Consider the following 17,151-nt stretch of genomic DNA (forward strand, 5'->3'; position numbering starts at 1 on the left):
TTGCGCCGGGGTCCCTCCATTCGGTCTGCACAATTTCCATGTGAGCTGCATAAAAGATGATACCAGAACAAGGAGCAGTTTGCCACAGGCTTAAAAGACTGGCATTGCTGCTGATGCTGTGAGTAAAAGCTGTATCTCTGCTAAGAGCGAATATTGGATTGGCCAGGAGGTCGCAACAGCCAGAAAGACACCAGTCTAAGGGATTGGCCTCGAGGATTTAACTGCCACACCGAAACTCCGGTTGGCAGCCCACCTCGAGGTCCACTGCCATAGACAAGTGCTACCATGCAGATCTGCTCCACTGATCATCTCTGCAGCTTCATCCTGAGGAAGGCTGCCGGCACAGGCCCTCCGAAAGATGAGACGCAGCCATAAGGGCGGGAAGCCAGAGCTTATCCGCCACACAGCCTAATCTGCTTCAATAATGGCAGGTACATCACACAGATTAGCCTCCATAGCAGACAAGCGACTAAAGGTGCACAGGCAAGCCTACCACACACTCGAAAACTTTATGCCAAAGGGGTAAAGAGACATTAAACTGAGTTGAACATTTACCCTGTGAGAGTATTTGAGCAGTCTACATTTGACCTATTGGTCATAGAAGGAGGAAGGATGATACAAGAAGAATACCATGAAGAAAGGGATTTAGAGCCTCAGTATTTAACAACATAGTTTGCAACCCTTGGGGCCATTTCGATTGAATTACATAGCATTTAGTTCTTCTGATGATTAAAGTACTTCTTTTTACATAAAAGATAAGAACTGGAATCAGATTGACTGTTGAGAAATGAGCTCTTGTCCCCTACAGTATCTCACTGAGAAGTATGTCACTGCTCGCCCTCCCTAACCACAGAAAGTATTGTTCTTGGCTCAATTTCCAGATCCACAGTAGGACGCACTTCATAACACCAGAGGCAAACACCCTCAACCATCATGGTTGAGGAACAGTAGACTCCGACTGCTCTGTGGCCCCTCTAAATGGGGTCTGATAGTCACTAACACATACAAAAGTATATGCAGAAGTACTCTGCAACTCTAAGGCAATATTTGCCTTTCTCCAAAGCCAACAAGGAATCCATATCTTTGTTTAGATACAGTATATTATCAAGAATCATTTGTACATCTATTACACTACCAAAATCCCTCAAACATTGCATATTTACCGCCAGAGAAGTTCCCATTATTATAAGCAGATCAGCATTCCCAAAGTCCTTTGAAAATTCATAGAAACGTTTTGGAAGATCTTCTCCAAAAAAGACAATGTCTGGTTTTACAACTCCATGACAAAACTTGCATCTTGGAATCTGTCCATTCACTATGGATTCCTAAAATAAAATAAAAATAAATAAAAAACATAAAAAACAAAAAATCTTAGTTTAAATTTGCAAAACTGTTTGAAAAAACCAAACTAATAGATTCAATCTATCAATGGATTTGAAAAGACGACTAATCACCATGGTACACCCTTCCTCTATATATGATGTGTATTGTGTGGTGTGTGTTGTAAGATGGTATTAGCTCTCAACAACAGCAAAGGTGGTCTATAGATTGGATGTAAAAATACTATTCCGTGGGTGAAAGGAAACTACGAGAAGGAGCGTATTACCAAGTCACATTCCTCCCTGCTAGGTCTCAAAAATAAAGAAATGGAATAAATTAATATTATGGCTTTATCTTTAATGTATCACTATAGCATTTCACCATTGTAACAGAACCATAGAATGATGTGTGTACACTAATTGTTTCCGCTACACCATAATCCTTTGAGAGATTTGTTTCCCCACAGGTTCACAGATTTTGATTCCCATCTATTAAGAACAAATTCATTACCTACAGTAACACATTTTCTGGTAGAGACTCTATCTAACAGCAATTCCTTAATGTGATTTTCCTGAGGCACCAGATTAGATCCAGAATTTTTTTAATAGCAATTCTGTTTTGTGTCAGTAGGTGGCATCATGAAACTGCGTCAGATTGGCCTTGCCTTGGATGTGACGTCAGAGCCACTATATCTGCACCACCTCTATGTGCTGACAGTTTCTTTCTGATCTTTGCCCCTGCTGTCTGATGCAGAGCCCATAGAAATCAGAACGTACCAGTGTGCAGTTTTCTAGGCTTGAATCTTATTATTGAACTATAGGAGTTCATTATGCGGAACGGGGAGGAGGGAGGGCCAGTGAGGAATCTGTGGGTAGAAAGTCTCTCCCTAACAAACTTTTTTTTCTGATAGAGACTTCTAACCGCAGATTCCTTGCCTTTTGTATGGATACCAAAGCAGTACCTCCCTGGTGGTGAGTCTGCACAATGGCTCAGACCAGGAAAAATATCATGCAGGATGAATTGGGCAAAGTTCTCATCCCACCAGACCTGGTTATACAGGCAGTAGTGCTTTGTGAACATGTGGAGAGATGCTCATATAGCAGCCTGGCAAATGTCTTGGTCTGGCACTCTGCATATCAGCGCAGTGGTGGGAGCCTCTTATCTGGTGGAATGAGCATTCAAGCCTTCTGTGTTATTATTATTATCCAGCCCATAGCAGATTTTGGAGATGGTCCTCTTTTGTACAGATTTGCCGTATTTTGCTCCATAAAGCGGACGTCCAAGAGACAACCTCTGGTATGAGTGATATAAAAGCCAAGAGCCCTCTTATGGTCAAGACAGTGAAGCCACTCCTTTGAGGGGTGGAACATAGAAAGCAGACAGGGTGTTGGATTGCCCTATGCGAAAGGGTGTGACTACTACAGGATTGCCGCTTGTGCCTGGAGAACCAACTTGTCTAAGAGGAAGGATGTGTATGGTTGTTGCACAGACAAAACCTGAAGTTTGCTCACTCGCTGCGCAGATATTATGGTGAAACTCCGTTTTGATAGTCAGAAGGTGGAAAGAACTATGCATCAGTTCAAATGAAGTGCACGTCACACAGGTGAGAACCAAGTTAAGGTCTCACTGCAGCTTCGCAAAAAGTGTTGGCTGGAACACATAGCCTGGCCCTTTTTAGAAGTGCTTCACAGTGGATGATTTAAAAATGGATGGATGGATGGATGGATGGATGGATGATCTTGTAAGTGCAGAAAGGCCCAAAAGATATCCTTTAACTGTGGCGAAAGCAAGGCCAGAGAAAAACAAGAGAATGTCGGACAAAGTTGCATATAAAGGTTGTATGTCACCAGAGAAACACCAGACAAATGCCCCCCAGCGTTCTACATGCACAGTTTTGGTGACTGGAAGCCTTGCCGCCAAGATGACGACAACCACTCCAAGAGGTGCAAGGGGGTTGAAAGTCCTCAATGTCAGCGTTCAATCTCCATGCAAAGAGGGATAAGATGTGCAGGTTTGGATGCAGGAAACGGACTTGCTTCTGCAACAGGAGGTCCTCCCATAGGGTCAGCCACAATGAAGAACGTATGCTGATGGACAGAAATTCCTGCGGCATTTGAGCTGGTCCGAATGTGGTGGGTAACCATGCCTGCAGGTCTTTTGAAGACTCCTCTGGCACCTCGTTGGATTAAGACAGGTTTCCTTGGTGCTGACACTTCAGATCTCACTGCTGAGCCTGCATTTACCACCTGGCATACTCCAGTAGCAGGATGAATGAGGCCAAGAGGCCCAGCAGCCCCAGAGCAGCACTCACTAAAACCTAGGTCAAGGGCTGAAACATCGGGGCTCATTAAGGTGGAGGGAAGGCTCAGAAGAGCACTATATCCAGGATAACTCCAATGAAGGGGGGCCATTGTGAAAGAGTCAGATGCAACTACAACACGCTGATGGAAAAGCCCAATAATGTCAATGGGTCATCTGTCGTCAAGAGATGGCTCACGACTGTTTGAGACGGCTCACGACTGTTTAAGACAAACCCACCTTCAATTTAGCTCCAGGTAACATTGGTGTGGTTCCCTTAGGGTTCTTTTATAAGCCTTGCGTCCCGCAGTTAAAACCCTTGACTATAGATTATGGTTATAAATATTCCATCCCAACACACAACCGCTTCCAGCATTTACCTTCTCTGGAAGAGGTTGACTGACTGAAGAGCCCAGTGAAATCTGGTGATAAGATGGACGCAGTCTCTGGTGTTGGTCCATTTAATTTTACTCATAATGGAGGTCTGATTTCACCTGCAGCTAACCCCACACATAACGGTGTGAATAATGTGACAAGGGTGAAGAGTACTTGCAAGGCTCGTGTTGGGCTCAGCCTCCCGATTGGTATTGATAGCTTTAGTCCTGATCCCATGACCCCTATAATTCCTCCTACAGATAATAATACGACCCAGGGCCAAGGGCCCATTACTGATATTCTAACCCCCCCACATTCAATGACACAGTTAGTAAACCCGGGCCCTGGAAGTCGGGGGTACAACAATATATCCAGAGTGGGTCATGAGGGTCTTCATATTTTGTACTGGAATGTTGCAGGGCTAAATTCGAAGTCTAATAATGATTTGTGGTTGGAGTTTACAAGGAATTACGATATCCTCTGCTTACAAGAAACCTGGCTATTAGAGCCTGTTCATTTAGCTGGTTACCGAACTTTTTTTACCTCAGCTGTCCCGTCTTCTAGCGGAAGAGCAAGGGGAGGTCTTTGTACTTATATTTCTAATCTTGTGAACTATGACAAATGTAGTTTTTTGGATGACCCTCACTACCAAATCATTGGCCTAACTTGTGTTCAACATGTGAAGATGATCATTGTTAATTTTTATAACAACTCTCCACAGCATCTCCTCGCAAGCATTCTGAAATCTCTGTTAGATGGTTTGGAGAGCTCCCAAGATCCAATGGACAAGGATGCAATTACTTTATGGGGGGGTGATTTTAATTGCTCCCTATGTAAACACACAGGTAAAGGGACTTGTGGCCTAATGTTTGATTATGATGACGAAGATTGCCTTTCGCATTTCGCTCATACGGTTCAAGGGGATTTATTTAATGATATACTGCTAACTACCGATCTGGGTTTTTGTAACATGTTAACTAACCCCATGATTGACTTTTCCCCAACCTTCAATGGCCGTGGTGTCCTATCCACAATAGATTTTATTCTGATGTCCAATAGGCATTCCTCTAGACTAAAGAATTTTAGTACTCACGACATGGCCTTAAGTGACCACTTTCCTATAAGCATTAATATTCTGACACAATGCCAAATTGTAAGACCAAGGGGTCCGAACATTAATGATATTGATAATATTAATCTTAGTAGGCAGAATGGCTATGCCTTAAGCTGGGATCGTGTGAACCACGAAGATCTTTTGAACAAAGTACTCACTGTGTGTCGCTCAAATTTCCTGCTTTGCCTAAACGAGGAGGCCGATAAAAGTGCTATAGTGGATAATTTCTCTATAATCACTGCAACCATTAAGACCGCTCTCTTTGTTGAAACCAACAAAAGTAAACCTGTGAAGCACGGTTGGTTTGACCAGTTATGCACTCAAGCCCATGCAAAGTTGAAGTCTGTCCTACATACTAAACCTAAAAACAATATTAATATCAGGAATGCCAGAAGAGAGTATAAAATAGCTCTGAATAACAGGAAACTAGAGCTAAAAAAGTTAATGTGGTCGGCACTACATGAGGCAGCTTTGTTGAAGGACTCGGCGGCCTTCTGGAAGGCTGTCAACGCTCCCTTTTTACTTAATTCAGATAGAGCCAATATCGAGATCGCAATCCCTGAAAGTGATTGGATTAGTCACTTTACCAAACTTTATGACTGTCCTGTTGTTGCTTTGGGTTCCTCAGGGCATCAACCACACGTGCCCTTGCCCCAGGGACCTCAAATCGAGAAACACCGGGTTTTCGATGTACAGGAAGTAATTGAGGCCATAAGGTCGACTCAATGGGGCAAGGCACCAGGCCCAGACGTCGTACCTGCTGATCTTTTTAAAACAAACATGGAACTATGGGGACCACTCTTAACTTTACTCTTCAATGCTTCCGTAGAAAATTCTCTACCTTCAACGTGGCTGGTTTCAATTTTAGTCCCAATTTTTAAAAAAGGAGATAGAGATAACCCGGCCTGTTATAGACCGATTTCTCTGCTAGACTCCTCAATGAAAATAGCTGGCAGAGTCATTTTAAACAAATTACAGGATTGGGCTGAGGACAGGGGAATTTTATGTGATATTCAATATGGCTTTCGTAAGGGCATGGGAACTGTGGACCAGAGTATTAATTTAAACCTTTTAATGGCTAAGTATTCGGAGGCGAAAAGGGCTAATTTTTACCTAACGTTTGTTGATTTATCATCAGCTTTCGATTGTGTTGTACATGCCAAGCTTTGGGAAATTTTAGATGGGCTTGGAGTGGATACTGTTTTAGTTAACTTCCTCAGACAGCTATATGCAGGGGCCAAGGCGAGGGTTCGATATGGGATGGCGGGTCAATGTACAACCGATTTTAATATAGGAAAAGGAGTGAGACAGGGATGCGTCCTTGCTCCCTTCCTTTTTAATCTATATATCAACGGCCTAGGGCCATACCTAGTACAAAATTGCCATGACCTCCCCCAAATTGACTCAAGAACTATTCCGGCTCTGTTATATGCCGACGACGCCGTCTTAATGGCCCGTACCCCACTCGCTTTGCAAAGAGTAATTTTCTCTTTTGAAAAATTTATGTCTAATTTGGGGCTTACTATTAACGTCTCTAAAACTTTTGCCATGACTGCTGGTAGTAACGTCAGGAAAGGCCCAAAGACCATGTTTGTGTATGATAAACCAATATAATACACCAAATCATTTGTTTATTTGGGTATTTTATTCGATAATAAACTTATCTGGCAACGTGCAATAAAAACCAGAAGGGCCCTGTTTACTAGTACGATAACTGCCCTGCATAATTTTAGTAAGAAGCTTGGCAGGAGGCCCCCGTCTGAGTTGTTGAAAATTTATAAGGCAAAGTGTGTTTCTGTTGCCACTTATGGTGCAGGCCTTTGGGGGATTGCTGACACTACGTCCCTGCAGATTGTAGAAAATAAATTCCTACGGTTCTTACTGGGAGTTCCTGCCTCTACTTCAACATATATATGCCACGACGAACTGGGAATTGGTTTTCTTGAAGACATCATTAAAATACAACCACTACTCCAGTGGCATAGGATTTGGACATCAGAAAATCTGGCCCTGAATCGTTCAACAATCACAGATGTCTCTAAGTTGGATGGGGTCCCAAGGATAAAATGGCTAGCTTACATTAAATCTTTTTTCTGCAACATGGACTGCTGTGAATTTTATGACGACCCCACTTCTTTGTCCTCAATTGCGAAAAAAGACTTGAAAAAATTGTGTTTGGACTTTTTAAATGACCGTAGATTGATTACTGAAAGAGAAAAGATCTCGGTACAGGTACACCAGTTGATCTCTACGTGTTCTTCTATTCAACCGTACTTATCAATTGTTACTGGTGACTTTGATAGATTTTTATTGGTCCGTTTCCGTCTGGGAATTGTCCATAGGTTATTAAGTTTTCCGACATGCAATGATTGGTCCAAATATCTTTGTAATTGCCCATGTGATGACCTATCTACTCAATCCACATTACATGTTGTCTTTCTATGCAAGTTTTATACCATTCCCAGGAAAAGATGGATTGTACCAGTTTTGAAATCCTTTGGTATTAGGCAATGTCGCCCAGCACTTTTAGCCCTACAAATGTTAGATTCCCCTTATGTTGTAGCCTCCGTCAGCACTTTTTTAAAATTCATTTTTAAATCAAGAAATCAATTGTTAATGTAGCTATTTATGTCTATTGTATTTATATAATGTGTTATTGCTTTTATGATTGTTTTTAATCGAATAAAGCTTCATTGATTGATTGAACTCCAATGAAGGGGGGCCATTGTGAAAGAGTCAGATGCAACTACAACACGCTGATGGAAAAGCCCAATAATGTCAATGGGTCATCTGTCGTCAAGAGATGGCTCACGACTGTTTGAGACGACTCACGACTGTTTAAGACAAACCCACCTTCAATAGCCAGTCATTGAGGTATGGGAAGACTGGTATTCCCAACTCTGTAAATGGGCTGTGACCACAGCCATCACCTTTGTGAACACCTCAGGTGCACTATTAAGGCCGAAGGGGAGCACTGAAAATTCTCTTGACCGACCTAAAACCGCACGTAGCACCTGTGAGACAGCAGGACAGGGATTTGAAAGTTATAGTCCTGCAGATCTACCACCCCCATCCAGTCTACTGGGCCTAGGACAGACAGAACTTGTGTCAGTGTGAGCATTTAAAACTTGTCCTTCCAGAGTAAGAAATTCAGAGGATGAAGAACAAGGATGGGATTAAGACCTTTGTCCTTCTTCGAAACATCCAGTCCAGATTTGATGCAGGCACCCTTTCTATGGCTCCCTTGATCAAGAGAACCTGAACTTCTTCAGGGAGTATGGACAAGTGGTCATCCGGGAGGTGTTGTGGCATAGGAGGCATATCTGCAGGATATTAGAGGAAGGGTAGGGAGTAACCATGTTTCACCACCTGGAGCATCAATTGGTCGGATGTAATGCTCTTTCACCCAGAAAGGTGGGATGTGACACACCCTCCCAGAAGGCAATCAGGAGCTGCCAAGGGTGAACTAAAGTGGTTTTGAAACATTTGCGGAAGGACGGGGGCTGGGGTTTGGGTAGAATGTTTTGCCTGGGGCTGATCCTCTGCCACATCCTCGATAAGACTGATAGGCCTGTTGTTGTTGAGGTACGTCTAGACATTGCCTCAGTTGATATCTCCTGTTTAGAGTTCACGGAGGGCCTCGGAATGGGGTTGAATGCTGCATTTGGCATTAGGGAGGGATTCGCTGATGGTAGCCCGACTGGAGCCCACCTTGTTTCCTTAGGGCCCGAAGGCCCTCCAGCGCGATGAGGTGGAGTACCAAAGATCTTGTTCACAGCCAACCTGAGCTCATCGGGCTGTTGTGGCATCACTGATGGCACAGGGTGCATCGGGAGCAGTTGTCCAAATCACTTCTGAAGTCTGGGAACAACTCTGCAGCCTGTAGATACCCGGTGCATCATGCGATTCAGATTGTTGTGAGTGGTGGTAAGATAAAGACCCATGCTTGTAACTCATGGGCATCTTAGATTTTTTGGGGACTTACCCTAAGTTTGTTACTTCGACGAAGACCAGTGCAGAGATTGATCTCGGGTGCGAAAGCGTGTCCGCACTCAAGTTCAACCAGGACAGTGTTTTCTTTGACTTCTTGCTTAGTTCAGTGAGGTCAAGTTTGGCTTTGCGGTGGTGGGATGCCAAGTCATGCTTGGACCCAAGGTACCAGAGACAGACCTGGTGGGTATCGATTACCGATATCTGAAAAAGACGATCCCACTCATCTGCTTAAACCCTGTTGTTTTAGGAGAAGACATTGCACACTGAGAAACAATTGAGGAAAATCTTGTCAGACTGACGGAATTTGAAGGAGCTCTGGATCTGTGTCAGAACGCGTGAAAAGAAAGGAACTGATGTCAGCGCGGGGAAGTGGTGCAGGTATACAGGCCCGACTTCACATCTGGGGCAAGATGGATCCAATATGGAACCACATGACACCACCTACCGACGTTAGGCAGATTTGCTATCAAGCTATTCTGCATCCAGTGTGGTCACAGGGTAAGTTCAGAAGGTGAGGAATCTGTGTTTCGTAGTCTCTATCAGTAAGAAATACAATTTTCACAGTTCACAACTTCTGATGTGCTCAAATGTCCACAACCAGTGATGACGGAACACGAGATGGTGGTACTGATAAGTATGTACAACTAAAAGAAAGGATTAAGATACCAAAAACAAAATCTAAAGTTTGAAACAATTGGCTTGCATAATTGAAATAATAATGAAACAATTGAAGACTATGCACATTATGGATGATATTAAAACAGCCTTTTGAATGTTAAGAGTTTTCAATTTACCTGTGCTTCTTTAGCTGGAAATGGTGTGTAGCAAAGATGACACGAGGCTGTTAAGAATGACCCATGTGCCTCAACCAGCTTCTCCGAAGGAATTCCAGCCACTGAAACAAAAGGATCAAATGTACAGAGCACAATTATTTTTCTGATATTCAGGGCTAAAGTCACTTTCTGTAGCACTATTAACAATCTAAATGTTTTATTGAGATTTAAAAAAAAAGTTCTTTAAGCATTTAATTTCCAAGCAATAAGGTTCTTCACCAACATTAAAACATCATCAAGCCTATATGCCCTTCCCCTGACTCTTCCCAGTGTCCAGGGGAAGTAAATTGCTCCACTGCCTCAAACAGGCTGCTATCTGAGGAGACGACCAGAAAGCCCCAAATCATAAATGTGCCTTCACTTCTTGCTCCATATGGCTAGCTTGATCCTCTACCTGCCGCGACCCACCTCCTTTACTGAAGCTCTGCTACCATCCTTTGCATCAGGGATGACACTATTCAGGAGGCTTTTCCCAGGCATCCAGCTGTTTCATTGTGTCAAAGGCTGCCATCATGCCTTTCTGCCCCCCTGCTAGGTTTCCAATAGAGGGACCCACCTCTCTTTAGCCTCCGTGTTGCTACTTTTGTGTGGGCTGGAAAAGTCCTCCTTGGCCCACCTTGAATCTATTTCTGCCATGCACTGTGTCCCTGCTATCACTGAATACCTGATCTGCTCCTCCCAGGAGAGTTCCCGCATACACACCTCCTCCGCTCACAGTCTTCAAAGCCGCAGAAATGCACTCCGGTCCTTGTTGAACCAATGTCCACAAAAAAGTAAGACAGCATATAGCCGCCTCCCTCCTACAGTGGGCTACTCACTTAAGGAAATTACAGCTGGCCCCGCTCACAGACGTCAGGGCATCGCACTCCCTCCAGCGGTACCTTGAAGCACAATAGGTTCCCAGGAAGCCCACTGCTGCAGAGCATGCTGCTGATATCCAGCACATGTTACCACCTCGCCGGCGGCCCCCCTTCCTTTCCTCTATCAGTCAAGGAAATACATTTTGGACGGGGACCTAAAGTCGGAGCCGGCGTTGGGAGCAGGCTCACTGCCGCCAAGCTCCACAGCGCCATTTTACAAGTTATTCTATTACATTCACTGGTAATGCAGAATGTTCTCAAGGAACTATTTTAATACAAAAAGTATTTATTCTCTCATTTTCTTTTATTAGATGGATTTTTTCCCTTAGGAAATAAAGAGGGCGTGGCTTAACGGCTAGGGCGGCCGACTTTGAAGCTGGGGAACCAGATTCGAGCCTGGGGGAGGGGAGGCTCAAACATCCTGTGATTCTGGGCAAATCACTTACTGTCCCTGTGCTTAAAAATGAATGAGTTCGTCTGTAATGCAACTGGTGCTCATGTAAAGTGCTCTGATACCTTCGGGTCGAGTTTGCGCTATATAAAACTGCCCCCCCTCCGCCCCCCCAAAAAAAAGAATGCTAGATGAAACAGATGTGAAGCTTTCGCAGGTGTATTAAAGCCCGCTTTCCATGACAAAAGCCTGAAGAAATGACACAGTGAATTTTTAAAACCACTGTCCTATCACAATCGGCTAAAGGGATATAGCTAACAAAGGCTGTTAGATTAATCTAATTACAAATCTCACATGGTTTATCAGTTTTTGAAATATATGATATATCTTTCTTTACTTCAGAGATCCTTTTCCATCTTACAAGTGCATTCACAGTAAAATGTGAGTACTGGGCGAAACTTGAATCCAAATGCGACCGTTCAACTGCCAGCGTTCACAGGCTTGGGCAGCATGCAGGTTACACGAGTCTTGCATACTAAAGCCACGGACAGCAGTAGAGAAAATATCAAATCTTTCTCAATGTAGGAAATGCGTCCGCAAAAGTTATTAACTAACTGACAAAAAATGAAATGCTTTCTGAACTCAGCATCATTGATCCATCCCATTATTTTTTCTGAAACATTAGCTTGACGATATCGGAAAATTCAGAAAGGTTACCATAAAATACGAAATTTATTGTTGGAATAAGTTCTATTTCTACAAACAGAAACGTGCCATTTTCATGAGTAATTCTGACTGAAATGACAGATTTCAATTTTTTTATAAAGACTTGTTTGGTCCCCAAAAAACAGCTTGTCATTTTCATCAGCTGCACACATGTTCGTTCTACTGTCACACATGGACAGATTATGCCTTCATACGATAGTCCTGTAGGGCCCGATCCATGCTACATTTTTAAGATAACTACATTTATCTAAATGGGATTTGGTAAAAATCTGGCATGGATCTGTCCCTACTGGACCGACTTTGGAGAACCCTGTTCAAATACCAGGGTGCCCATAGTATGGCATGGATCTATTGTGCCAAATACTGCCGGAATGATGCTACGTATGTTCACTATACATCAAAGATTAGCTGCTTCTTGCCAGTCCCACCACTAAATAATTGGTGGCAACACGTATGTTATGAATGCCCACAATATGTGTATTATGGGATATTATTATGTCATGGAGAGTAAGAATGTCATAATAGAGCCACTCAAATGCCACAAAGAGCCGGAAGGTTATCAAGAATGGTCATCATATTCCAAGAATGGGCTATTAGTGCAATGGATAGCCAAAATGTTGCTTGGTATGTACACAATATATCAAGAACGGGCCACTATTATACCAGAAATAGCCACATGGTCACCATCAATGCCCACTCCATGTCCCTGATGGGCGTCTATTATATCAGGGATAGACAGCATGTCGATGAACACAGTTACCGAAGGAAAAATGTACCTTTGCCCTTTGTAAAATGTTCCTTCAGAGACACAAGGAGGTATAGCCCTCCTTGCACTGCGGTCTGCCTCATTACTTTTTTCCTTTTAGGTTTTTTCCATCTTTCATTAATTCCTTTCCTTTGTACATTTCCTTATTTTATTCTGGATTCATTTTTTTGCAACAGTTTTTCATAGTTAATCATTGCAGAACCTTTTTTAGGTCGCAGCTGTCTAGTTTGAAAAAGACATCCTGAGGACATTCAGAAACCTTCCCTGGGAATTCAATCCACCCCTTGCTTACCCATTGGCTTTGTGGTTTGTAACTTACATTTTCTGGCTTTTTATTTTCTGGCTTTATTAGTTTAAGGCTGTTCAGGTTCAGTACGCCCCTCCCAAGGAGCAAAGCCTTTACACACTACCTCTTCTTGTATTCTTCCACAAGGGCTTCTGTTAGACCTGGCGATTTCTGGTTGGCTAAGGCGTGCGCCAAAGCCAGGCAGAAACCACCACTCTAGTCAGAGCAAGGAAGTTACACGCCAAAGATAACCCCTGCTCACCCCCTTGGTAGCTTGGCACGAGCAGTCAGGCTTATCTCTGAGGCGATGTGTAAAGCGTTTGCGCGCGCACCCAGCAACAACACCCAAGGCCCACCACAAAGGAAACTCCACACAAGGTATTCTATAAAAATAACCTTTGTATTATACACAACACATTAGATAAAAACACACACTTTACAATGTGCCAACAGGCACGGGCAGAATTTACAAGGGATTATATGTACAGGGGACAGGGCCACATGGACCACTGTCAGGAATTAACACTTTTAGAACTTAGCACAAAAATATAAAATTACTGTAGCACAAAAATAACATGTATAGCACACAACCAGTACTTACTGGTATCAGGTAAGAAACACCTACGCAACCCTAACCACCTTAGGAGAATGTCACGCAGGGAACTAGAACCTCACTAGCACCACCTGTACTAGGAGAAAGCAAACAACCACCTAAGTATCACAATACCTGTAGGGGTAATAGGACGTTACACATGATGCATCACATTCAGAGGTGTAGGGAAGGAAAACACATGATGCATAAAACATTCAGAGGTGTAAAACAAGGCACATGATGCAGCAACACACATTCAGAGGTGCAGGTAGGGACAACAGCGCAAAACTCCACATGAGCCACCACCTGTGGCAGTCCCTGGGCCAACTGGCCTGGTAGGGGCTAGGACGCCCTGCGTTCAGTCAAGCTGCGCCCGCTGCACAGACTAAAACGAAAATGGTCCCCCACCTAAACGTGGCAGCTGCCCACTAAGTGCTGGGCAGCTGGAAAACGAACTTCAGGCACTCTGCGTGCCTCTGGAGCCCTCTCTCGGCTCTGACCATTAAAAATGCCCTCTAGAGCCTTCGTGGCTCTGCACCTACAATGCCCCGTCGTTGGAGTCCCTCTGGACTCTGCACAATCTCTGCCGCTCGTTGGAGCCTTCACGGCTCTGAACAAACGATGCCCCACAACGTTGGAGCCTCACGGGGCTCGAGAAGCAATGTGACAACTGTTGGAGCCTCACGGGGATCGTGAGCAATGTGACAACTGTTGGAGCCTCACGGGGCTCGTGAGCACGGCTCCCCGCACCCCCAGCACATGCGCGGAGTCCCCCAGCCCTCTAGACACTCACCGGCTGCTTGGGGGACTCCCGCGTTGTCTCCGCTCTGCTCTTTCTGGTGCCGGCGGACTCCGGGGCTGCTTCTCGACACGGAGGGGGCAGGCACCGACAATGTGCCTCGCGCCCCCCTCCGCTCCAGCTCCGGCCGTCCTCGTCACTCTCCTCAGTACCCCGGGGCGCAGGGTAGGCTCCTGCCTGCTCCGGGGGTTAAGCAGCCGCGACGCTTCGGTAGGAGGCGGGGTAGGCTCCCGCCCTCCTCTTCTCAGTTCCGGTTGTCCCGGAGGCCCGCCCTCAGCCCGCCTGACTTCCGGTCCAGGCTGCAGCGGTGATTCTCGTCCACAGCGGCAATGAGGGGTAGGCTCCCTCGTAACGAACACAACGGTGGGGTGGGCACCCGCCGACCTGGTCAAACACGGCAGAATCGCGGGGTGGGCACCCGCTATCAGAATCACAGCGCGCCTAGCGCTATAAAGCAAAACAGCGCTCCCAGCGCTATAAAGATGGCAAAGTCCAGGAAAACAGCGCGCACAGCGCCACGAAGTCCAAAAAGCGCTCCCAGGCGCTATAAGCAACGTCCAGCCATCAAAAGTTCCTTCAGAGAGCAGGGGGGCAAAGGCTGGGCCCAGAGCCAGCTCACAGGGCCCTCCAGCAGGGAGGCAGTCCCCAGTGGCGGTCTCTCCTGGCGCCCAGCAGCAGCAGGCCCCCCCCTCAAGTGGATCCTGCAAGAGAACACCAACTGTAAGGGGACACAGCCCCTTTTTATACAGTACAAGGCTTTGTCTAAGGTGCAGGGAAGGGGCGAACCAGTTCCAACAGGTTCCTGAGCACTTTGTTTTGCTCAGCCCCTCTCCCTATTCACTGGCAGGGCTAGGGTCATTAGACGCACCACAGGGGCCGGCGCCAGCATTGTGTGGGGGGAAGCCCTGTCCTATTCAGGACCCAGGTACACTCCTCCCCAGCCATCAACATGCTAACTCCCTTTTCACCACTGGGTGACTCCTCCTGACTCTGGGGAATCCCTAGCCCGTCACATGACCTCCACCAGCCAATCGCCAGACAAGCCACACATTTCATACTGCACACTGAAGTGCCCACTTCTAGAAGTGGCACTTCCACACTAGGTACATGCACGCCGCACACATCAACGCGCAGCATTCACTCACACGAGTCCGCACATACCAAACACGGGCCTGCACACCCCACGCATCAGGAACTACCAGGACACATACATTCCCCCATGCATTCCTATGGGAGGGCAGGCCAACCTCACAACACGCACGCACTTTACCCTGGGAAACAGCGGTAAAGTGCGCAGAAGTCCATAAAATCACTAAACCAAGTCACAATATTAAGCAAAAAGTTTCGGGGTGAACCGGCCAGAAGGGCCAAGTCCAACACAACCCCCTTCCAGCCAAAACGCAGGGTAGACCAATCACCACCGTGATGGACTTCCCTGCTTGGGGCGATAGAACACGGACGCGGGCCCGCCACTGCCGGGACACCCTCCTGTTCTACGCCACGGTGAACCCATGGGGTTTCTTCTCAAACCACTCTCCGGACCAACTGGGCTACCCCACTGGTACTCCCAAGCTGTCCGCGGCCAAGACCAGGCCCTAGGCCACCCAGGTGCCACTGGTCCTTGCCTAACCACAGAGTGGGGGGTAGTAACCCCTGGCACATAGCAGCCATTCTCCACTCTACCCCTCATCAGGGCAGTTCTAAACTGCCACTGATCCTCCAGCCTAGGGTCCGTACCCTCAGGCTGACCAAAAGTCATGGGTGATGCTCTCCTCCCCCTACCTCTTCTCCTAGGGTTCCGCCCTCTCTTCCTCTGAGAGGCGACCCCGTAACATAACTCACCAACCAGCTCAGGACCCTTCCCTGAGAACTGGTCTCCCAACCTAGGGTTTAACCCCTCAGGTTGCACCGGGGTCAGAGGTGGGCTCTCCCACCCTCTGCACCCCCTTCCAGAGTCCTGCTCCCTACCAACTGGGGCGGTACCTCTGGAAGAAGAACCGGTCAGGACACTTGTTACAGTAGTCCTACCCTTCAGGTCAGGCTGATCCTGAACCTGGCCTCCCAACCTCTGGTCTAGAACCTTTGGCGGAATAATTGCCTGGCACTCCAGGACTTCTGGGGACTTACACACCATCCCCCGAGAGTAACATATGCCTCATATGTTGCATGACCGTCTGCCTGGCGCAGATCTCCCGTCCCCTGTCCACCTGACAGTGCGCGAAGATCCCCCAGGCCAGACGTGTAGTCGCCATGGTCACTTCTAGGAGACTCAGCCCTCCCGGCTGGTCTCTGACCCACTGGCTCCTCCACCGGGGAACACAGCCCCATGCCACTCCTCTCGCTGGACTTCTGTACCCTCCCTACTGGAGCGGTACTGCCAGACATCAGAACCACTGGAGCTCTATTTACAGAGACTCCAGGTCCTCCATACACTAGGTGACCCTCCTCAAGTGGACTCACGGGACAGCCTAGGCCCCCAACCTGGTGTTCCCTGAAGAAACCATCCATGTTTTGAGACAGGGTTTCGGGCCTCTGGGGACTCGAAGTCACCCACTCACTCCTACTCCACTGAGACAGGACGTGAGCCCCTACACCCCTCTCACTACTTTGGGACCTAGCTGGGCTACTCCGAGCCTCTTCCACCACGCTGGGCTGGAAGATACCTGACCCACTACTCTTGGAGTTTCTCCCTAATGACTCTAGCGACCTTTTAACGCTTTCCCAGCGCTCTGCTTCCTCTGCAAGCTTAATTGGCTCAGACCATCCATGCCCCAACAGGTGTTGGCGCAACCCTGGTG

General features: G+C 46.4%; 1 protein-coding gene across 2 annotated transcripts in view; it reads right to left on the reverse strand.

Annotated features, from left to right (window-relative positions):
* LOC146855050 (NAD-dependent protein deacetylase sirtuin-3-like) overlaps window positions 1-17,151 on the reverse strand; it is a 353,106-nt gene that overhangs the window by 57,292 nt on the left and 278,663 nt on the right. For both annotated transcript variants that reach the window (XM_085650556.1, XM_085650557.1), the window contains 2 exons: window positions 9,895-9,995; window positions 1,164-1,325 (listed from right to left, as the gene is read on the reverse strand). In XM_085650556.1, coding sequence (XP_085506682.1) covers window positions 1,164-1,325; window positions 9,895-9,995 — 263 coding nt within the window. The remainder of the gene's footprint in view (window positions 1-1,163; window positions 1,326-9,894; window positions 9,996-17,151) is intronic.

Source organism: Triturus cristatus, chromosome 4_1 (genome assembly GCF_964204655.1).
Source record: "Triturus cristatus chromosome 4_1, aTriCri1.1, whole genome shotgun sequence".
NCBI lineage: Eukaryota > Metazoa > Chordata > Amphibia > Caudata > Salamandridae > Triturus > Triturus cristatus.